The 17867-nt window shown below is 36.3% G+C and overlaps 1 protein-coding gene across 2 annotated transcripts in view; it reads right to left on the bottom strand.

The window, feature by feature from the left end:
- Positions 1-200: 200 nt before the first annotated feature.
- Positions 201-17867, bottom strand: part of MMP16 (matrix metallopeptidase 16) — a 194117-nt gene continuing 176450 nt past the window's right edge. For both annotated transcript variants that reach the window (XM_056330637.1, XM_056330638.1), the window contains 2 exons: positions 14358-14473; positions 201-11612 (listed from right to left, as the gene is read on the bottom strand). In XM_056330637.1, coding sequence (XP_056186612.1) covers positions 11278-11612; positions 14358-14473 — 451 coding nt within the window. In that variant the 3' untranslated portion in view covers positions 201-11277. The remainder of the gene's footprint in view (positions 11613-14357; positions 14474-17867) is intronic.

Below are 17867 nucleotides of genomic sequence, written 5' to 3'. Positions count from 1 at the left end.
AAATCAGTTTTTCCTGCTCTACTTTGATTAGGAAAATTAACTAATGTTTCTTTCACCCTGCTCATACCCAGATATAGCCATATCTCTATACATGGTTAGGCGTTCTTCTGAGGCTAAAGTTGTCTGTAATGTTATACAGTACCTAAAGAAACAGCAGCTATAAATCTTATAGTAATATATATCAATTAAACCACAATGCATTTATGAAACTTTGTTCTGTTCTCTTATTTATTGACAGATTTTTTTAATTACAACACAATGAAACAATGGTAAGTACATAAGATGCAATAGTATAAAAAGCCATTTTAACCCTTCCCTTGGTTAAGACACTTACAGCAGACAAGAACTGCCCCACCCCAATTCCCCCCTTCTCAAATGAAAACAAAAAATAAATATAAATTAATAAATATAAACAAATCACTGCACAGCCCTTAACTCTTTGATTGCCATGGCAAGAACCATAATGATGATTCTAGCACGTGACTTTCTGTGGTTAAAGGTTGCCGCAGCAGTCAAAGGGTTATAGCATTGTAAACATAAGTACTTTGTTGAAAATGTTCAGTCATGTTAATGGTCTACAGCAATGAGATTATTATCATGACCCCTTGACCACACAACATTATAAGGAGTTAAAGAGATAATAGCTTGGTGAGCTGTTACATAGATTAATTAACCCATTTTGTTTAACAATGCACTATGAGGTCTTGGTTTACTAATAAAAGACAAATTGTGTATGACAAAACACTGTTCAATGCATTGATCAATAAAATCAATGAAAAAATCAGTCTAAGCACCACAAAATTTTGCCTGATTATATCTGACAGTCATAATACACTTTAGCACCATTTAGTCAGCCTTGCATTTGCACACAAACAAGCTTTGTGTTTGTCAGTAGAAGCTACCTGAAGGAATAACATATGTCAGTTATAAAAAGGTTACTGTATAGAATGTTGTGTGAGCCAATAAAATAAGAAATAAAGTAAAATAAAATAACAATAATAAAATGAAATTTAGGTGCAGAAAGAAAATAAATGCTCCAGTTATTCTGTTACTAACACACATCCTAATGAGCCAAACATGGGCATGAAATGCACATGGAGCTATGTAGAGAAAAGGGAATAAAAATGAGAAATTTGTGTCACAGACAAATCATCCCATCCATATTCTGACTTATTTGTCAGGCTTTGTAAATTAAATGAACCATTGTTGGGTGGTTCAAGAAGCAGTGCCTGAAAAGAGTTGATGTTTAACAATGTGTGAATTTTATGATAATGTTATGCATAAAACCACTTCCAGAGCTATCCTAACAACTGTTCCAAAATCCATGTCTCTGCATGAAAGGCTGATTTCCTCTTTCTCAGAGGTGGAGGATAAAGAAGCAAGTGTGAGAAGAGTCAGAACTGTAGTAGCTTCTAGTTAATGTATTGGAACCAGAACAATTTCTGCTGGAATTACAGGGATTGGGGGGGCGGGGGGGGGGGGGGGGGGGGGCGGGGCAGGCAGGGGGTAAGGAATGGCAACAAGATGGAAAATCTGCTGCTAAAATAACACCCAACGAGAAGAACTAAGGAAGAAAGCAGGTTCTGGTAGATACAAGAGCACTTGGTGCGAGTAAGAAAACCAAGAATGTGTGTGAAGCATGGAAAACAATGTACCCTTCTTGTACATATCCATATCAAACTTTGATTGACTACACACCGACAAAACCAGCTGTACATGCTTTAACTGCTAACAATACTAGCAACAGGACTGGCAAGGAGCAGGCATCACCTCCCTCAAAGAGCTTCTGATATAAGAACACGTATCACATACAATAAACCTACAGAAGTCAAGCACCTGCACCTTTTTCTGCAAGCTGTAACTGAACCGTGTAATCACTCCGATTCCCAGACTACAGTAGCAGATGTCAGACAGAGCTCTTCATAAATATGTTATTTATGATCCCTAAAAATTAGGCTCAATCAGAAAACAATGCATAACAGCAAAGCATTCTGCCATGCAACAGTGCTAGCATACTATGCTACAGCAGTAATGTAATGGTAGTTGATGTATATGTATGAACTGACTTGCGGTAGAGGAAGGAGTCTAGCCATATAATGTTTGTGTGAATATACATGATACATATTACAGGCATCCAAATGCAAAGGAAAAATGGAAAAAGTTAAAGATGAGAACTGGAACCACTGAAAATAATAAAACCTTTTCTGAAATGCAGCTTTCTAGACTCATCACTTCTCACAGATGGCATAAACGACACATGCAAATGGTATGCAGTGGCTGGAATGAAAAATTATAGGTCTCTTCTGCTACACCATTGTATATGTGACCAGGCAAGTAGCCCCAAGATGCAAACAAGACGTCCATGATGGTCAGTGCTGGCTGTACCATGTCTTTTTTTATAAAAGACTCAAAGATGGAAGTGTCAATGCAGAGACTTCAATAATCTGAAGTGAGTAACTTCGAGCTCGGTGCTGGGGGACTGGACAATGAACAAGACTTAGTGAAAGATCTACATCGGGGTCCTCAGATGTTCACATGAGTTTTTGAGAAGGTACTACCTCTTCACCATAGGCACAAAAAAGCTTTATTTCCTAGTGAGAGACTGTAAAAAGTTGTGTGTGATTCAATGAGACAGACAACAAAATTTTCTTGCTTTCTCTGTACTGTGAACAGATCATTTCTCACATGTGTACCAAGAGCGGATAAAATTAAAAAGTGCCTGAATTAGTCAGGAAACATGTCAGGGCACAGTGAAAGAAGGGGGCGGAGGTTTGATTTTACTTTTCAGTTTACATAAACAAATAGCAGTATGTGATCTATCTAAGGGTCATAAAAGTACTTCTGTTACATCACTTCAGGACTGAGATATGATGGAGTTCAAGATGTATGAGGTAAAGGTTTCTTTGTCCTTCAGTATTTCATCCAGTGGAGTTCTTAAAATGGTAGACAACTTTTTAAATCTAATTTCTGAAGAGAAACGTAAGAACATTTCACTGTGACAAGTTTTTGCACATAGATTCAGGCTGATGTTAGTTTGATTAAATCTCAATAGATTTTTGATTGCAGTAGATAACGTGCTCACTATATATATTTCTAGTCAGGTTTAGACTAAATATACTGAGAAGCCCTTTGACTGACTGCTCTCTGGTGGATTATGACACCAAATACAAAATTCACTGGACTTTCTACAGCCTAACAGGTATTCTTGTTGTTTGAGACCAATAATACTTTCAAAGTTGTCACTGACTTCCAGATAACATCTCCTTTGTTTTTATATTATTGTTGATTACATAGCAGATAAAGGCAATTTGTAGTGGTGTTGGTGGTCCTTGGCTCTTTCCCTTTCTGACAAACTGGTTTGGTACTTGCAATTATAAGCCAAAACAATTTTATTCCTTTTCTTATATTCTTCTTAAATTGAAAAATGGAAATGTACTTATGCTGGTTTTTCTGTGTCTGTCTGCAGTCTTTGACGAAACAAGGTAGTTTGTTTTCCTGTGGATCCTAGAAGTCGTGGAAAGAAAGTTCATGACTAATTTAAGTTTTCTCTGAGAAAAGAAAAAACAATAGGGTGTTCCTTTAAATCTGTATTCGTCATCACTGTGATCCAAAGACTACCACCTTCAAAGGAATGCATATTGATAGCAGATGATGACCTCTGTACCTTAGAAAACAAGAAGGGAGTATCACAATCCTTGACCTATACTTTAAAATGTTTTTTAGTCAGACACAGTAAGACAATACTGTGCATGGATTGACAAGAGATCGCATGGTTTTGGAAACACAGTAAAGGTGGATGTTAGACATATACTTAGTTGACAGTGTTTTACCAAATACATTACATAGAGTAAGAGCTGGGAATAGATTATTTGCATCATCACACTTTCCTTCAATTCTGGATTCCTACTCGAGATTAAATTTTCTTGAGCATAACAATCTCAGGTATTTCTGTGAGCTGTGTGAGTACTGACAACAGCTATCGTGAAAGATATTTTTAATAGTTTTCCTATACCTCGTGAGGCATGGCCAGAGTTCATAACACTTTATGAAAACACAACCATGTAAATACAAGCTTCAGCTATGCCTTGCAGGTATGAACTGGAGTTCTCATGATCATTTAAAACAGCACTGTAGGTTGCTGGTGTCTTCTGAATACATGCAATCACATGTACCATTTCCTAAGTTATATAACTCTACTTATATCCAAGCAGACAAACTGCTCGGAGCTGACTCCAACATGGTGCTCCCGTAAGACGTGAAGATAATCAGTATGTGAGCTCTGACAATTTTGTGGCAATAGCCAAGCATAGCATACACAACATGTGCATCTCTATTCAGATTCATTGTATGCCTAAATATGGGGTATGCATTTCAGCTGGAATATATCAGTTTTTCAATAGTAATGTTTGAGCTATATATAATATCAGACAATTGTGAACACTGACAAAAAATACTATAAACCATCATTTTTTGTTATGGAGACACCTACTTTCTTTTCTTTGCTCCTTTAAATGTAAAAGGGAACCAAAAGGTATTCATACCCTATAAACACATTAGCACTGGTTGCCTGCTGACCCTAAGCACTCTCACCTTCTACCGGGCAGACGATTTCATGTACAGCCACATAAGCTATGAATGTGTTTGCAGTCTGGGTGCTAAAGTATGCCAACACATCAGGACAGAAATATGAATTAGAAACATTCTTTTCTGACTTAACACACTACTCTTTGCAAGTGGTGAACCCATCTGGGCATGCACTGATTGGCAGAGTTACACTTTTCTGTTGCCAGTGGGTAAGTAATATAATACTTCACTAAAAACTCTTCAAACTCTATTGTCATATTGTTAAGGACTAACCAGGTACTTTAGGAAGTTATTTTATCCCAGCCTTCTGTTACTAATCCCACTTCCCAGAAAGCCCATTCCCAGAATAACGGATGGGCAAATGGATGATCCAGGACACATGCATGGCACAGAATGAAAATGATTATTCCATGTGTTAGTGCCAGATGGCAAGATGGAGAGAACGTTCGGCATATATTTTACTGCAACAGCGAAAAACTGTAATAGACATGAAAGGCTACAAATGCAGATATGCCAATAGCTTGCCAAGGAGATTAAAGTCATAGTTATAAAAAGGATGTGATGCAATTTCATAGGGTAGAAATTACTATTAACTAAACAGAAAGATTTGGTTTATGTAGTGGCTATTATAATTATCATCTGTGGACAACATAATTCTAAAGGAGGTGAAGAAGGGAAGCTGTGTGACTGGAAAGCTCCATGCCATCATAAATGGCTGGTATGAGTAATGATTATTGTTTATGTAGTTTTACTGTGACAGCAAGTAGCACTACGTTGCATGCATATCCACAAGTAGAAAATTGTCTTTAGCATGCTAGTTTACATCAGCATTCCTTCATTTATGTCTCCCCTGTCTCTAAAATTTGTTTCATCTATACTGTGGGCAGACCAGAGCAGTACATAAGGCTATCTCCACAGGGCAAACATACTTTATGAACACCTCTCACAGAATGTCATATCTAAAAGGCATAATGGGCAGTTGCAACCGCAAATGTTAATAAACTGACTATATCTTGTAGATTGTATGCTAAAACTTATGTATATTGGGAAATAAGTCCTGTTTATGATGTATGTTTTTAATGCTGTCCAAGAGCTTCTTTGAAATACATTTTGATTTTAGGCACAGAAGCTTGCTGTTGTCATATACTGATGATCCTTCAGAATATGATCTCCTGATTATTACTGAGCTTTCTTAGTTACATAGATAGATCAAATAGTGCCACATCATACAGAATCTTTGCTGCTTAACATTAGGTCAAGCATCACATGGAGTCAGTCTGCAACAAGTGATGGTATGCTTTTGATGCTTACCAGAAATTTTCAGCATCGATGGCACTGATGGCAATGTCTTTATCAGCCTCTGACTTCTCAGATGGCAAGTCACAAGAATGGGTTAGACAGAGCTGATTCACACATAACATTTGTTCGTGACACCAGTGGCAGACAATTGAGTTACATGCATAAATCAGAGCTCAATTTCATGAGTATATGGTTCATTTACACCTGATTTTGTAACTGACATATGTTTAAATGGTCTTCTGTGAACCACTCCGTTTGTCTGCAGTCTCTGTGGTGTGAGCTAAGGAAGTGCATCTAACATTACAGTGCTGGTGTATCAGTCACGGCTATACCATTGTATTCAATAATGGGTTATCTGTTCCTCAGCTCCCACACAATATTATTTGACTTGTTCAGCATAGCTGAACAGCTAAGTGGCCAGTGACATTTGTTCTCTCCACTGATAATAATGATCTTCCTTATGGCTCATACGGCTGCAGTCATCTATTTACACTTCTGGAAATAGGGCTGTCCAAAGACAGTCTTAACAACAAAAGACAACAGGGAGCTATTGCTCTGCAATGGCTGCTTCACATCTCCTACTGCCACGGTGCATGGCTTCCTCCACCTCAGCAGCTGGTGACAAAAACTCAGGCCATGTTCTGAGAAGATATGGGAGCCAAGACAGAGCAAAACCCTACAGTCATATCCTTGCTCCTCAACCCAGTCATCTTATGCTATCTCAAATTTAGGCTGCTAATGGTGTGATAGCTTGCATTTCTACTTTCTTCAAAATGCAGTGCCTGGAACATTCATTGTTCAATTTGTTATGTGTATTTTTTATTTGCCCTGGCAATGATTCAGATGCAAAAAAAAAACAACCTAGAATAGGAATGTAATGCTTCCATTGCTTATAGGCAGACCTACTTTCTATTCTACACAATTTTTTCTAACCAACAAGCTAGAATTTGATTCTATATAATTTGGTACCAAAAGCTACATTTAACTGACATTAAGATTGTGAAGTAAGAGCCCCCCCAAAAGTTGAAAATTCAAAAATTAAGCCTTACACTCTGTTCTTAACCCACAGTGCTAATGGCACAGGAGTCTCGACCAAACAGCTGGGGAGGTGAAGTACACTTCTAAGCAAAAGTGTAAGTCTGCCCCTTAGACTTGAATCTATTAGCTTCTGTTATTTTCATTCACAAAATTAGCCTAAAAACCCCCCACTTTTCCTTTAATTATCCCCTCCCTTTGCCCCACTTGGAAAGAAGAAAAAGAACAAAAGTGTATAGGAATATATAAAATATGTATTACATTTATTCAGGAGACTTGAAAGGGCTCCTTTGGAGCCATTTGAGCCTCTCCATCCCAGCCTATCCAGTAAATATACAGTTACATAGTTTTTTAAATGTATTTTTTGATAAAAATTATTTTTTGTCTACAGTCAACAACCTTTTCATAGGTTTATACATTAAAAGGCCAGAGGAAATACTGCCATCATCTGCTTTGGCCTCCTGCATCATACAGACCACAGTATTCTGAAGATACATAACCCTGTATAGTCAGCTTGATAGACTGTAACTGATTAACACAATACATATTCATTTTTGTATTGTTCTACAGTACAGATCATAACAATAGCAATATGGAAATGTTTATTAGAAACTGTATGAAAAAGAGTTACGGCACATGAGCAGGAATCAAGAGTGCAGAACTAAAAATATTTTCAATTCGTTTTTTCCTAATTCTCATAATTATAGGCCCTGGTAGAAAAACAACTGTTCAAAAAATAACATCATCTTAAAACTTTTACTCATTTGAGTTCACAACTAGATCAGGCAACATCACTAATTGACTCTGAACTTCTATAATTTGAAACTAGCCAGTATGTATTTGGGAATTACTGTGAACAAAATTGCTTCTACATCTTTTACTTAAAGCAAACCTTTATGACTGTGTTATAACCTACTGAAAAGAGGCGTATGTAATAGAAATGCTGACACAATCTTGCTCTGCATGACGTAAACATGCCAATATAATATTTTCTCTCTCTCTGTATATAACATATATGCACTTTTAAGTAAAAGAAAATAAACAATCAACTTATCGTGTATTCATGTATCTATGATGTACCATATGAGAAGCACTAGACTTATCACACTTACCTTCCTGCATAATTAAAGATAAATTCTCCAAATACAAACACTTTTGTTACCTTATCAAAGAACAACAGTCAACATGCTCAGCACTTCATTACTGTCAGGGAAACAGTTTCACAAAAGGTTAAAGCTGCCATGAAAGATATTTCAAAATTGAAGTGAGATTTTCAAGTGAATAAAAACCCCGATGAGATGCTGTTCCAACTTGAAGATAATATAAAGTAAGTTCTCCTATTGCAAAGGAAAACCAAATGCAGAATAAGTAGTGCTGTTAGTATTTTCCACCAGCTACCCAAGGGACAAAATTGGAACAGCAACATGAATAATTTTGTTCTGTCTGCAGCAGAACATAAGTTATAGCAGTTTGTTGACAATAAAAATCTCTCCATGGATTAAAATATGCACGTATGTGTATGTGTGTGTTTGTGTGCATTTATAGGTATACAAACACATACAGACTTTTTAATATATATGACAAACAGGCATAGAATTCTGAATTCACCAAATAAGCTGATGTGCATAAAATGTCCTATGTTACTTAACTGTCAATTAATCTATATTTTCAGCAACAACTGAATTGGATTTACTAAATAATGCTATGGGCTGATACTGGTGCACTTCTAACCTACAGTATGCAGTACCTCTACAAAACATCTCCAAAATGCCACCCGCATTGCATATTTGTTGTAAAACTCTATCTTTTTCTAATCTTCATTTTTGTTAGCCATACATATGTATATCTGTTTATGCCCTAAGAAACAAGTTTGCAATGCTTTATAGCATGCCACACATGAACATAAAATAAGTCCTCAAATCAATATAAAGTCATGTAATTAAAAAAAAGCCACACTATTTTTCATGCTATGCTCAATATAAATATAAATTCAAGGCAATCAAGCTATCCATTACCAAAATAATAATAACCATAATATACATGTATATATACCTACACTCTCTAAAAAGTGATCCTGTTATGTGGATTAAGAAACCAGTAAGAAATTGGTTGGATGTAGTATAAAAGTCTCATTTTATGTAAAAGCCCATACTGGCCATTTCAAGTATTTCAATACTTTCCTATAGCCTTTTTATTAATAACTAACTATTTGTAGAAATTATAGTTTTATACTGAAAATTGTATTCAATTTAAATAAAAATTAACTTCTACTGTAGTTCATTTTTAGAGTGTGCACGTATACATAGCAAAATACCCTTCTACAGATCTATCATAAATATTTTGGTTTATGTCAGTTCTTTTCTACTAAAACACATCAAACTTTTTTTTTTCCTTGAATTTTGGATAATGTATATTAGGCCTTTTAAGAAATAAAACTCATCTTAGTTCATTTGCAACACCAGATTCCCTTCAGTTTGTGCCAGTTTGCAAGTTAAAGGTCAAAGACCAAAGACATAGGACAGTACACTTTAAGGAAATTCAGACAGTGAAGCTGTTCACAGAAGACAATGTTTAACTTTGTAATGACAGTCAACAGGTCAATAATCAAGTTCAAGGCAAGCTGTTCATTGTTGCAAAAGCTACTCCCCTCAAATCCTGGCTTTCATAAAAAACCAGGTGTCTGACTTTTGGGGTGCATCATTCTGACCATCTTTAATAAGTTCACAGCCCAGTGACTGTAAAGCCTACCACTGCAAGAAGCAGCTCCTAAAATCAATAAAGAGGTCTGTCAGTTGCTGACTTTTCTCTAGGAAAAAAATATTGATACAAACCTGCTCTGCAGGTCACATGAAAATGACAATACTGCTGTTAGCAAAAATTACACTGAATGACAAGATGCTTTGGTGGTCCCTTGGCTCTGTCAGTGATACCATGTTCGGCTGAAGGCCAGAAATTTGACTAACCCTTTGAGAACTATGGTGAACATGCAAAGGGGTAACACACCAGAGGATTCTCATGCAATATCAGAGTCACCATTTTTGCTTTCCTTTGAAACTGTAGCTCTGCCTCTGCAGAGGCAAATTGAATTATCATACAACATAGTTTAAAAGAAAAATTCAAGATGCTTAAGATAAGAGGCTAAGCTATAAAACTGCTGCCAGTTCAGAAAAAATCTCGGTAAGTGGTAGGAGTTATTAAAACAGGTTTGGTTCCTTTGACCAAAAAGTAGCTGGTAACTATTTATGTTACAAATGCTTTTCTATCAATAATGCAAATAATTAAAAACACTTACTTGCAGTCACAGGAAATCTGTTTTGAAAAATTGTTTTTCTTTTAAAATCTGTATTACCCAAACACAATCCTATAATTTAATGACAACCAAGATTAACATCCACCAGACTCTGAAAACGGATGCAATAGTTCTCAAAGGGTTACACCACCGATGTAATACCAGCATCAATTTTCTCTGTAGCATGACTGTTGCTTTAGTTCATTGAAATCCACTTCAGAGACACACTGCTTTTTATCGTGCTTTGGAATGAGTGCTCCTGACAGACCTATGAAAGGCCTGGGGCAGTTGGCCTGGTACAGCTTGGGAAAGATTATGCAGGAAAACCAACCAAAAATCAAACACACCAATAAAAAGGTTTTGCTTGAATATAGTAATGAATATAAATGAGTTTAAAACATTGAGGACATAGCCCAGAGCAGCTGTAAAAAACACAAAATGAATGTATTATTAAGGCTGTTACTATATTGCAGATATTTTGGCCCCTTGTTTGTTGGAAAATGGCTGTCCGAACAGTCTGAAGTCCTGCATGTCATCTGAGTCTCCCACCTGACAAAACTGGAAGTAGGAGTATAGGACTTTATCCGTAGCAGACAGAAAGCAATCCTCTTTGGAGACAAAGCTGTTTTGGGTCTTCTCACTTTCCTGAAAGTTCCATTATGGGTTGTTGTGTTTTTCTAAAAAAATTTACTTTCACCAAAAATTTTTTCAAAGGGGAACAGGCCTTCAGTGAAAAATGTAGAAACATTGGAGATTTATTTTTTTCCTCTTCATTAGTTAATCCTGACAGTTTATAGGGCATTGAGCGTGCAGAGGAAAGGCCTAGAATCAAATGACAAAGAAAGACAAAGGACTGAAGAAACAGCAGATACTGTGTAGCATGGAAGCTTCCCAGCTGAGCGAATCGCCACTCACGTGCAGGACAGGCAACCCCCTGGGTTTTAAAGATCAGCTTTGTTTCAGACTGACAGATGCCTGCTCCTAGCTAGGAAACTGCATAACAGCTCTTGTGTTGAATCTCAAGTTACCATAAACTCCTGGGAAGGAAAGAGAAAAACCAAAACCCTACATCACACCCACTCTTGCATAGAGCGTTTGCAGTACAGTATGTGGCGGGGTGTTCCTTTCCTTTTGAACTGGAACACAGTGTAAACCAAGACAAGGAGGCACAAGGCCAGAATGCAGGGAATGACGATGGCTATAGCTTTCACAGTGCTGGCTGTGTTGTCCAGTTTGATGACAATGTCAACATCATCTTGAGGGCTGTCACGGTCTTTATCTCGATCTGTTGGTCCATCACAACCCATAAAATCCTTCAGGATGGATCTGGGATAGCCAGGTTCCACCCTGAGCATCTGATTATTGAATTTCCAGTATTCTTTTCCTTTGTAGAAATATGTGAAGCCTGAGGAAGAAAATCGCAATTATTCATAGTCGTTTCAGATCAAAACATGTCATCAACAGACCAAAACTACTGTTAATAAGGGTTGTGGGGGTTTTTTTTTGTTATTAAAATATTAAAAAGATGTAAGAAATATACTTCCGTTATAGGTCTTTCCAATCTCCTTTACAACTTTTTTATCTTTACAGTGGGGTATTTTTTTTTAATTCAGTAAACTAGGATTCTTCCATTACTAAAAAAATAAAAATAAAGGAATTCCAGAGAATATGATCAATATGATCAGGGTCCAGATGATCTGCTCATTCACTGAAAACCCAACCAGAGTTGGAATCTTCAGGGCCAGGACTTTAAAGCATCACAACCTCGTCAAAGTGGGAAGTCTACTGAAACAAATTGCAACACTATGCTAGTCAGAAATGAGAATTTACCTTCTTTAATTCACATACCCTACTGCTGTACTTCAGAAGAAAGATACTGGATGAAATAACAGCAGCTTTGCCCAGAGAAAACAGGTGTAAACAGATTTAAGTTTTCTGCAAAAAGCTAGTATTTGATCATTGAGGTGCAATCCAATGTTATTACTAAACATGCCTAAACGGAGAAAAAAAAAATCGACTCCTTCACAAAAATCTAGAGTAAAAAATTGTTTTTTCTAATCTTTCCCAAGCCACTTACTGCAAGAATACCGAAAATTTTTGTGGACAGTAAAGGAAACTCCTTTATGATCAGACTTATTGCAGGTGTTCATTTACATGGTTTACGCAATAGAAAGACAAGGGAAAGAAAAAAGTACTCTTTAAAATGAAATGGATTCACTGGAAGATATGCTATCAAATGTTCCCTTATAAAGCTATATAGTGAAACTTCCTTATCAACTCTGCTTCTGCTCAAAGAAAGGAAAAGTTTCAGGCAAAATGTAATCAATTTGTTTCCAACTAAGCTGTGGTACTTCTTAATTGCATCTGCTTTTGTTTCTTTCTCTCTTTATACAAACAACAGTGGAGTTGTGAACTGTTTCTTAAGACATCTATTTACTTGATTTCAGGGAAAAGGTCTTAATGGTCTTCTTGGGAACTTTATGGTATCATTTTCAGTCCCTCTTTCTGCCCTGGGGCCGTTTTAGGCTTTCTGAGAAGCACAAGAATGCCTTCTTTCTCTTCTCCTCCTCACAATCTCATGTCATTTTTTACCACCGTCCTCATTCAAAGAACCAGGCAGACTACCACAGCCACTGGGGTAAAGAAGTGGCTTTGATGTAATCAAGTCTGTCCTGCCTCAGAAATGAGTCCTCTGCCTCTGCAGTACTTTCAGACCCACTGGTCTGAGTGTTACAGCAAGACAATTTTCATTTGTAATGAGACACACATGTTCCAGAGCTCAGTACAGAAAACTTATTATGAGGAATGCAATCCCCCTGCAATCAAGGTAAGCAAAAACCCCATACATACATATATACATACATATATGTGTCTGTCTGTGTATTACATTCCTTTTGGATGTAAGTCTTTAAAAATATGCCTTAAAAGTAATGGAGGGAAGAAAGCAGAGATTATACCCATTATGTTTTTCAGTGCATGCATAATGCTTGCACCCATTTCCACATATATGTGTATTTACAGTTAGTTACTGAATGTGATGTAGGCAGAATATCATCTTGACTGACCTACTTTCCAGTTAAAACCAAAACAAAACAAATAAAAGAAAGCACAAAAAAACATCCAGGCCAAAAGGCCAGAATCCAGAGAGGTTTTCTGCTTCTGGATAAAAAGAGAGACAAGGCAGGGAAGCAATTAAACTTTTCTGGAAAGGCCCCCAAACATTTTAATGGTAAATTACTCGATCAAGTTAGAGGTTGAAATAGGAGACTGAAATTATTCATACAAGGAAAAAAATCTTTTTATCTGCTTATTAAAAGGAAATTAAAATAATAAGGCAATATATACATGTGCTGTCTATGAGGCAGACTAAACTCAGAACCTACTAATAAATAAATCATAAATGCCATACAAGAGTTCTCCAATAATCAGTGATGACAAATGCATATTTTTATTCCCATCAAAAGGATCTAATCTATGTGCAATGGAGGGCTCTGTTGGCAGCCTGCCAGCAGCCCCTGGGTAGCATTGAATTTTCGTAAGACGGAGGAGATTTTGGTTGCTCTCACTCCTTTGGAGGTGTGGCCAGCTGAGATCCTAGGTTCCTGCACATGACGATGCATCTTGATACAGGTAATAGCACTTCATGCTAACATCCTTGTGATCAGCATTTCTGCATCATGGGCTTATGACATCTTTGATTTACATAGATTCCTAAGGATATTTCTGCTTAGATAAAGATTTTTCTTCCCTTTTTTAGTTGTTCAGAATGAAATTAATACCCTCTAAGCTGTTTAAACAGCCAACACCTTGACAATTCAAATGGAGATATTGTGTGTTTAGGAAGCTTGTTTTAAAAGGTACTATAATTCAGCAGAGAACAAACATAATTAAGTGAATTAAGACACAGGGGGAAAAAAGAATGGAAATTAAAGTTTATGATACTAAATTTGAAAGATTTTCTCCACTGTGTTAAATGGTCCATGCAAACAAACAGCCATTTTCATGAAAGCAAGTTCTACAGGAGGAAATATTCTGTTTGTAAATCAAGAATTCCTTCTCTACTTAGCCTGAATAGTTAATCACCTCTCTACTACCCTACCTTACATAAATTTTGTTAGTAAATCATTAAAATAGGAATGTGTTTGCATACCATTTTCTTTGTGGACAAAGGCTCCCTGAGGAGATTCTGGGATACCTTTCCAAATTGTGATTGGTTTGGGATAACCAGGGTCCATGGATCTCATTTCTTCACTGTACCTCCAGTACCTGATTTTTTTTTTAAAGGGGAGGGAAAAAAAAAATCATTTATAAGGTAGCAGATGAGTAACTAGGTATTTTTTCCTTCTAATATTTGATACATTCACTAGCCACAAATGGGAATGCTTGACTTCTTGTCTTTAAACATACTACCTGATTACAAGGAAATCTATTTGCTGACTGGACAACAGTTTCATGTAAGCAGAAAGAAGATAAAAGATTTCTGCACTTTGACAACCAAATCAGGATGCATCTCACTTTTAATTGCAGCAATTCTGATGCCTGGTGTGTCTGCACAGTAACAGAGATACAACATATGCAAAGATACATTCATGTTTTAGATAACATTTTAATCATGAAAACAACCATAGTTTCAGATTAAAATACTCCCAGAAATTTTAACTCCTTATATGTATGCAGTACAGTAGCTTTTAATGTCATAATTAAGTAGATACAGTGTAATACAAAATTCAACCTGCTTTTGTGCCTTTTTGCCAGCCAGTCCTCCTCCAATTTAAAAACCTTACGCATGCACATTCTAGGCAACCTGAACATGTAAGAAGTATTTGCACTTGTGATTTTATTTACATGTACAGATAATTTCTTTGTTGTTACGCAGCTGGCTAAATTGCTATGCATATCTTATTATAAGCTGCTTCTGAGAATTAACATTTTGTATGTCTAGTATCTCTGTGTATCTGGATACACCAGTTGGGTGGGTTGTTTCATATTTTGATTCGTTCCACTCATTTAGAGCATAGCAGTTTAGAGCATAGTAGTCTTGGAGAATGTTTTGGGTTGTTGTTTTTTTTAATCAGTTTTATCCATGTGAAAAATCACATCAAAAGGCAGTCACGTGTCATTTCAGGACATCAAGAGCCTGAGAATATATCCCTTCAATTGATAATCTGGTCACTGCAGCAAACCTGACCCTCTTTCTAATCTGAATTCATTTGACTTCAGCTTTTAGAAACCCTTGTTGTGACCATTCCTGATACATTAAAGAGTCCATTTAGTGGATGATATTTTGTCCCTGCAAAGGTACTTAGACACTCTAATCAATCCACATCTTTTTTAAAAAGTGAAATGGTCTAAAATCCTCTGTATTTCTCCCTGTGTGGCATTTCTTTGGCTTTAAACTTCTAATGAAATTAAAAGGTGGCAGATTTCAAGTGGGTTAAGAGTTAGCAAGTTACATTAAAGAACATTTGTATTTTTTCTTTCTTATGCATAAATTATCTTTATAGCTTGATTTCTTAATCTAGTCACATATGCATCAGTAACCAGCCAACAATGTCCTTTATTTTGAAATTTAACATCTTTCAGAGTTTACATGTAGAAAGAAACAACATGTAGAAGTAGTAAACAAAGCTCTGACATCAATACGATTGCAACCAGTTCTTCTTCATCTTTTGACTCTGTGTTTCTTCTTCGTTTGCATTTTTTATCAACTACCTTACCTTTTACTCTGTCCCTTTTTCCCAGAACCCTATTTCCTACCTGCATACTTCCACTCATTTTACTTTTTTCTCTTCCAACTTTTAACCTTTTTGAGCTCCTCATTTTACACATCTGTATTTTTCCACTGGACTGCATGATGGAAATAGACAGTTCTATAGGACTTTTTAAAACATACATTGTCATTAAAAATATATCTTTAAGGACACAGCCAGTGCACACTCAAAAGTACCAAAACTACTGTTTTTTAAGAATGGATGACAAATCCTATGAGGGAAGGACTGATCATGGTACTATCTAGGCAATCTGTGCTGGAATAATGAGTGTGTCTACAGGGTAAGGAAAAGCCTAATCCTGATTCTCTTTAGCATGCCAAATGCTCACAAGCAGACTCCGCAATGATTTGAGTGATTTGAGCTTTAAAAACTACATATATTGTGCTACTGTATCTCAAAGGATAATAAAGTAACAGAGGGAAAATCAATGAAAGTGCACTTCGTGGCTTTAGAGAAAGGGAATTTGGAAAATATTTGCTTATACATGTTCTTTCCTGTATCTAATCCTATTAATGATATTCTGAACTATTGGATGACTAAGCTTTATGAAGAAAAAAATATTCATTTAAATTCTGAATGACAAAACCCAGTCACACCAGATGGGTCATGTGACAAAACCATGTGTCAAGAAATGCAGCAATATTATCTTGTTCTACACTACTCAGCTCTGGTAGGAGAGGAATGAGTAAGGGCAAAATGTTTTCTGTAGTCATCTTTTCTCCCCTCTTTAGCTTTCATACGATTATTAGGAAGAATTATCATTAGTCTTTAAATGGATCATTTCAAATATTAATAATAACAATCAATACATGAGCTGCTTTAGACATTTGAGTATTAGAATTTACAAATTGGACTTTTAAATCTTACTGGTGTTTTTCTTGGTTTGAGTTTTTTGTTTGGCTTGGTTTCACCCCTCCCCCCCTTTCCATTTTATAGCCAATATTTGATGCTTTGTATTCTATTGCTCTAACATTTTTATGTATACCCTTGTTCTGGGACATTTAACTCTGTCTAGATTCTGCCCTGGAGCTCCTTAACTAAGATTAATGTCAAAATAAAATAAGTATAGAGGTCCTTGACTTACATAAGGAGGAACATTGTTATTTTTGGTAACTTTTTGGTTCCCTTTCATTCTTACCTCCTGCCACCAGGAAGGTACATTCTCATGTGATACCTTCTTCAGGAAAAGATCCACCCCTACAGTAGACTTATACATACTACTAAAACCAGCAGGAGAATTCAACTCTAACTTTACATTAAGAAAAAACTGTGATATAAATAATACACATTGAGAAGCTTAGTGGTATATGGGTTTATTCCCACTGGTGGTCAATCTCCTGTAATAGCTCGATTATCTCTGCAAGGCTCATGTTGTTCTATCTTCTTCTAACACTCTGGCATTTATAACCTGCTGAGTTTTATTGTGCTTGTTAGCTCTAAGTAGCAACTTCTCCATCACCAGATGTTTTCTCTGATAGTTCTTTTTGTCTTCTGTTATTACCACTAGTGTTTTAGGAAAGTCTTGACTATAAGTAACTGCTCGTACATGGAAATATAAAAGGACATTGCTGTATAAAGGCTAAAGGAGTACAGGTCACATAAGATTCCTACTGTGCATACTTTCCCAGGAGTGTGGAGGTGGAAAATTATTACCTAAAATGAACATTAATATTTTAAAAATCTACTCAGCCACGGCAAGCAACTTATTTAGGTGGCCACCTTCTTTACTGTGGAAATTAATTGCTTGAAATGATACCTAGTTTTCAAACACCACAAACATTTTACTTAGTTATCTGCTTTTCTCATCAAGGGTGCTGGATATTTTTTTTTTTTAAAAAAAGCTTTTACAATAAAATTTGTTGTGGCAATCTGTAGTACAATATTCTAGT

This window comes from Falco biarmicus, chromosome 3 (assembly GCF_023638135.1).
Source record: "Falco biarmicus isolate bFalBia1 chromosome 3, bFalBia1.pri, whole genome shotgun sequence".
Taxonomy (NCBI): domain Eukaryota; kingdom Metazoa; phylum Chordata; class Aves; order Falconiformes; family Falconidae; genus Falco; species Falco biarmicus.
The sequence above is the reverse complement of the archived record's forward strand: the minus strand, read 5'-3'. Positions and strand labels throughout refer to the sequence as shown.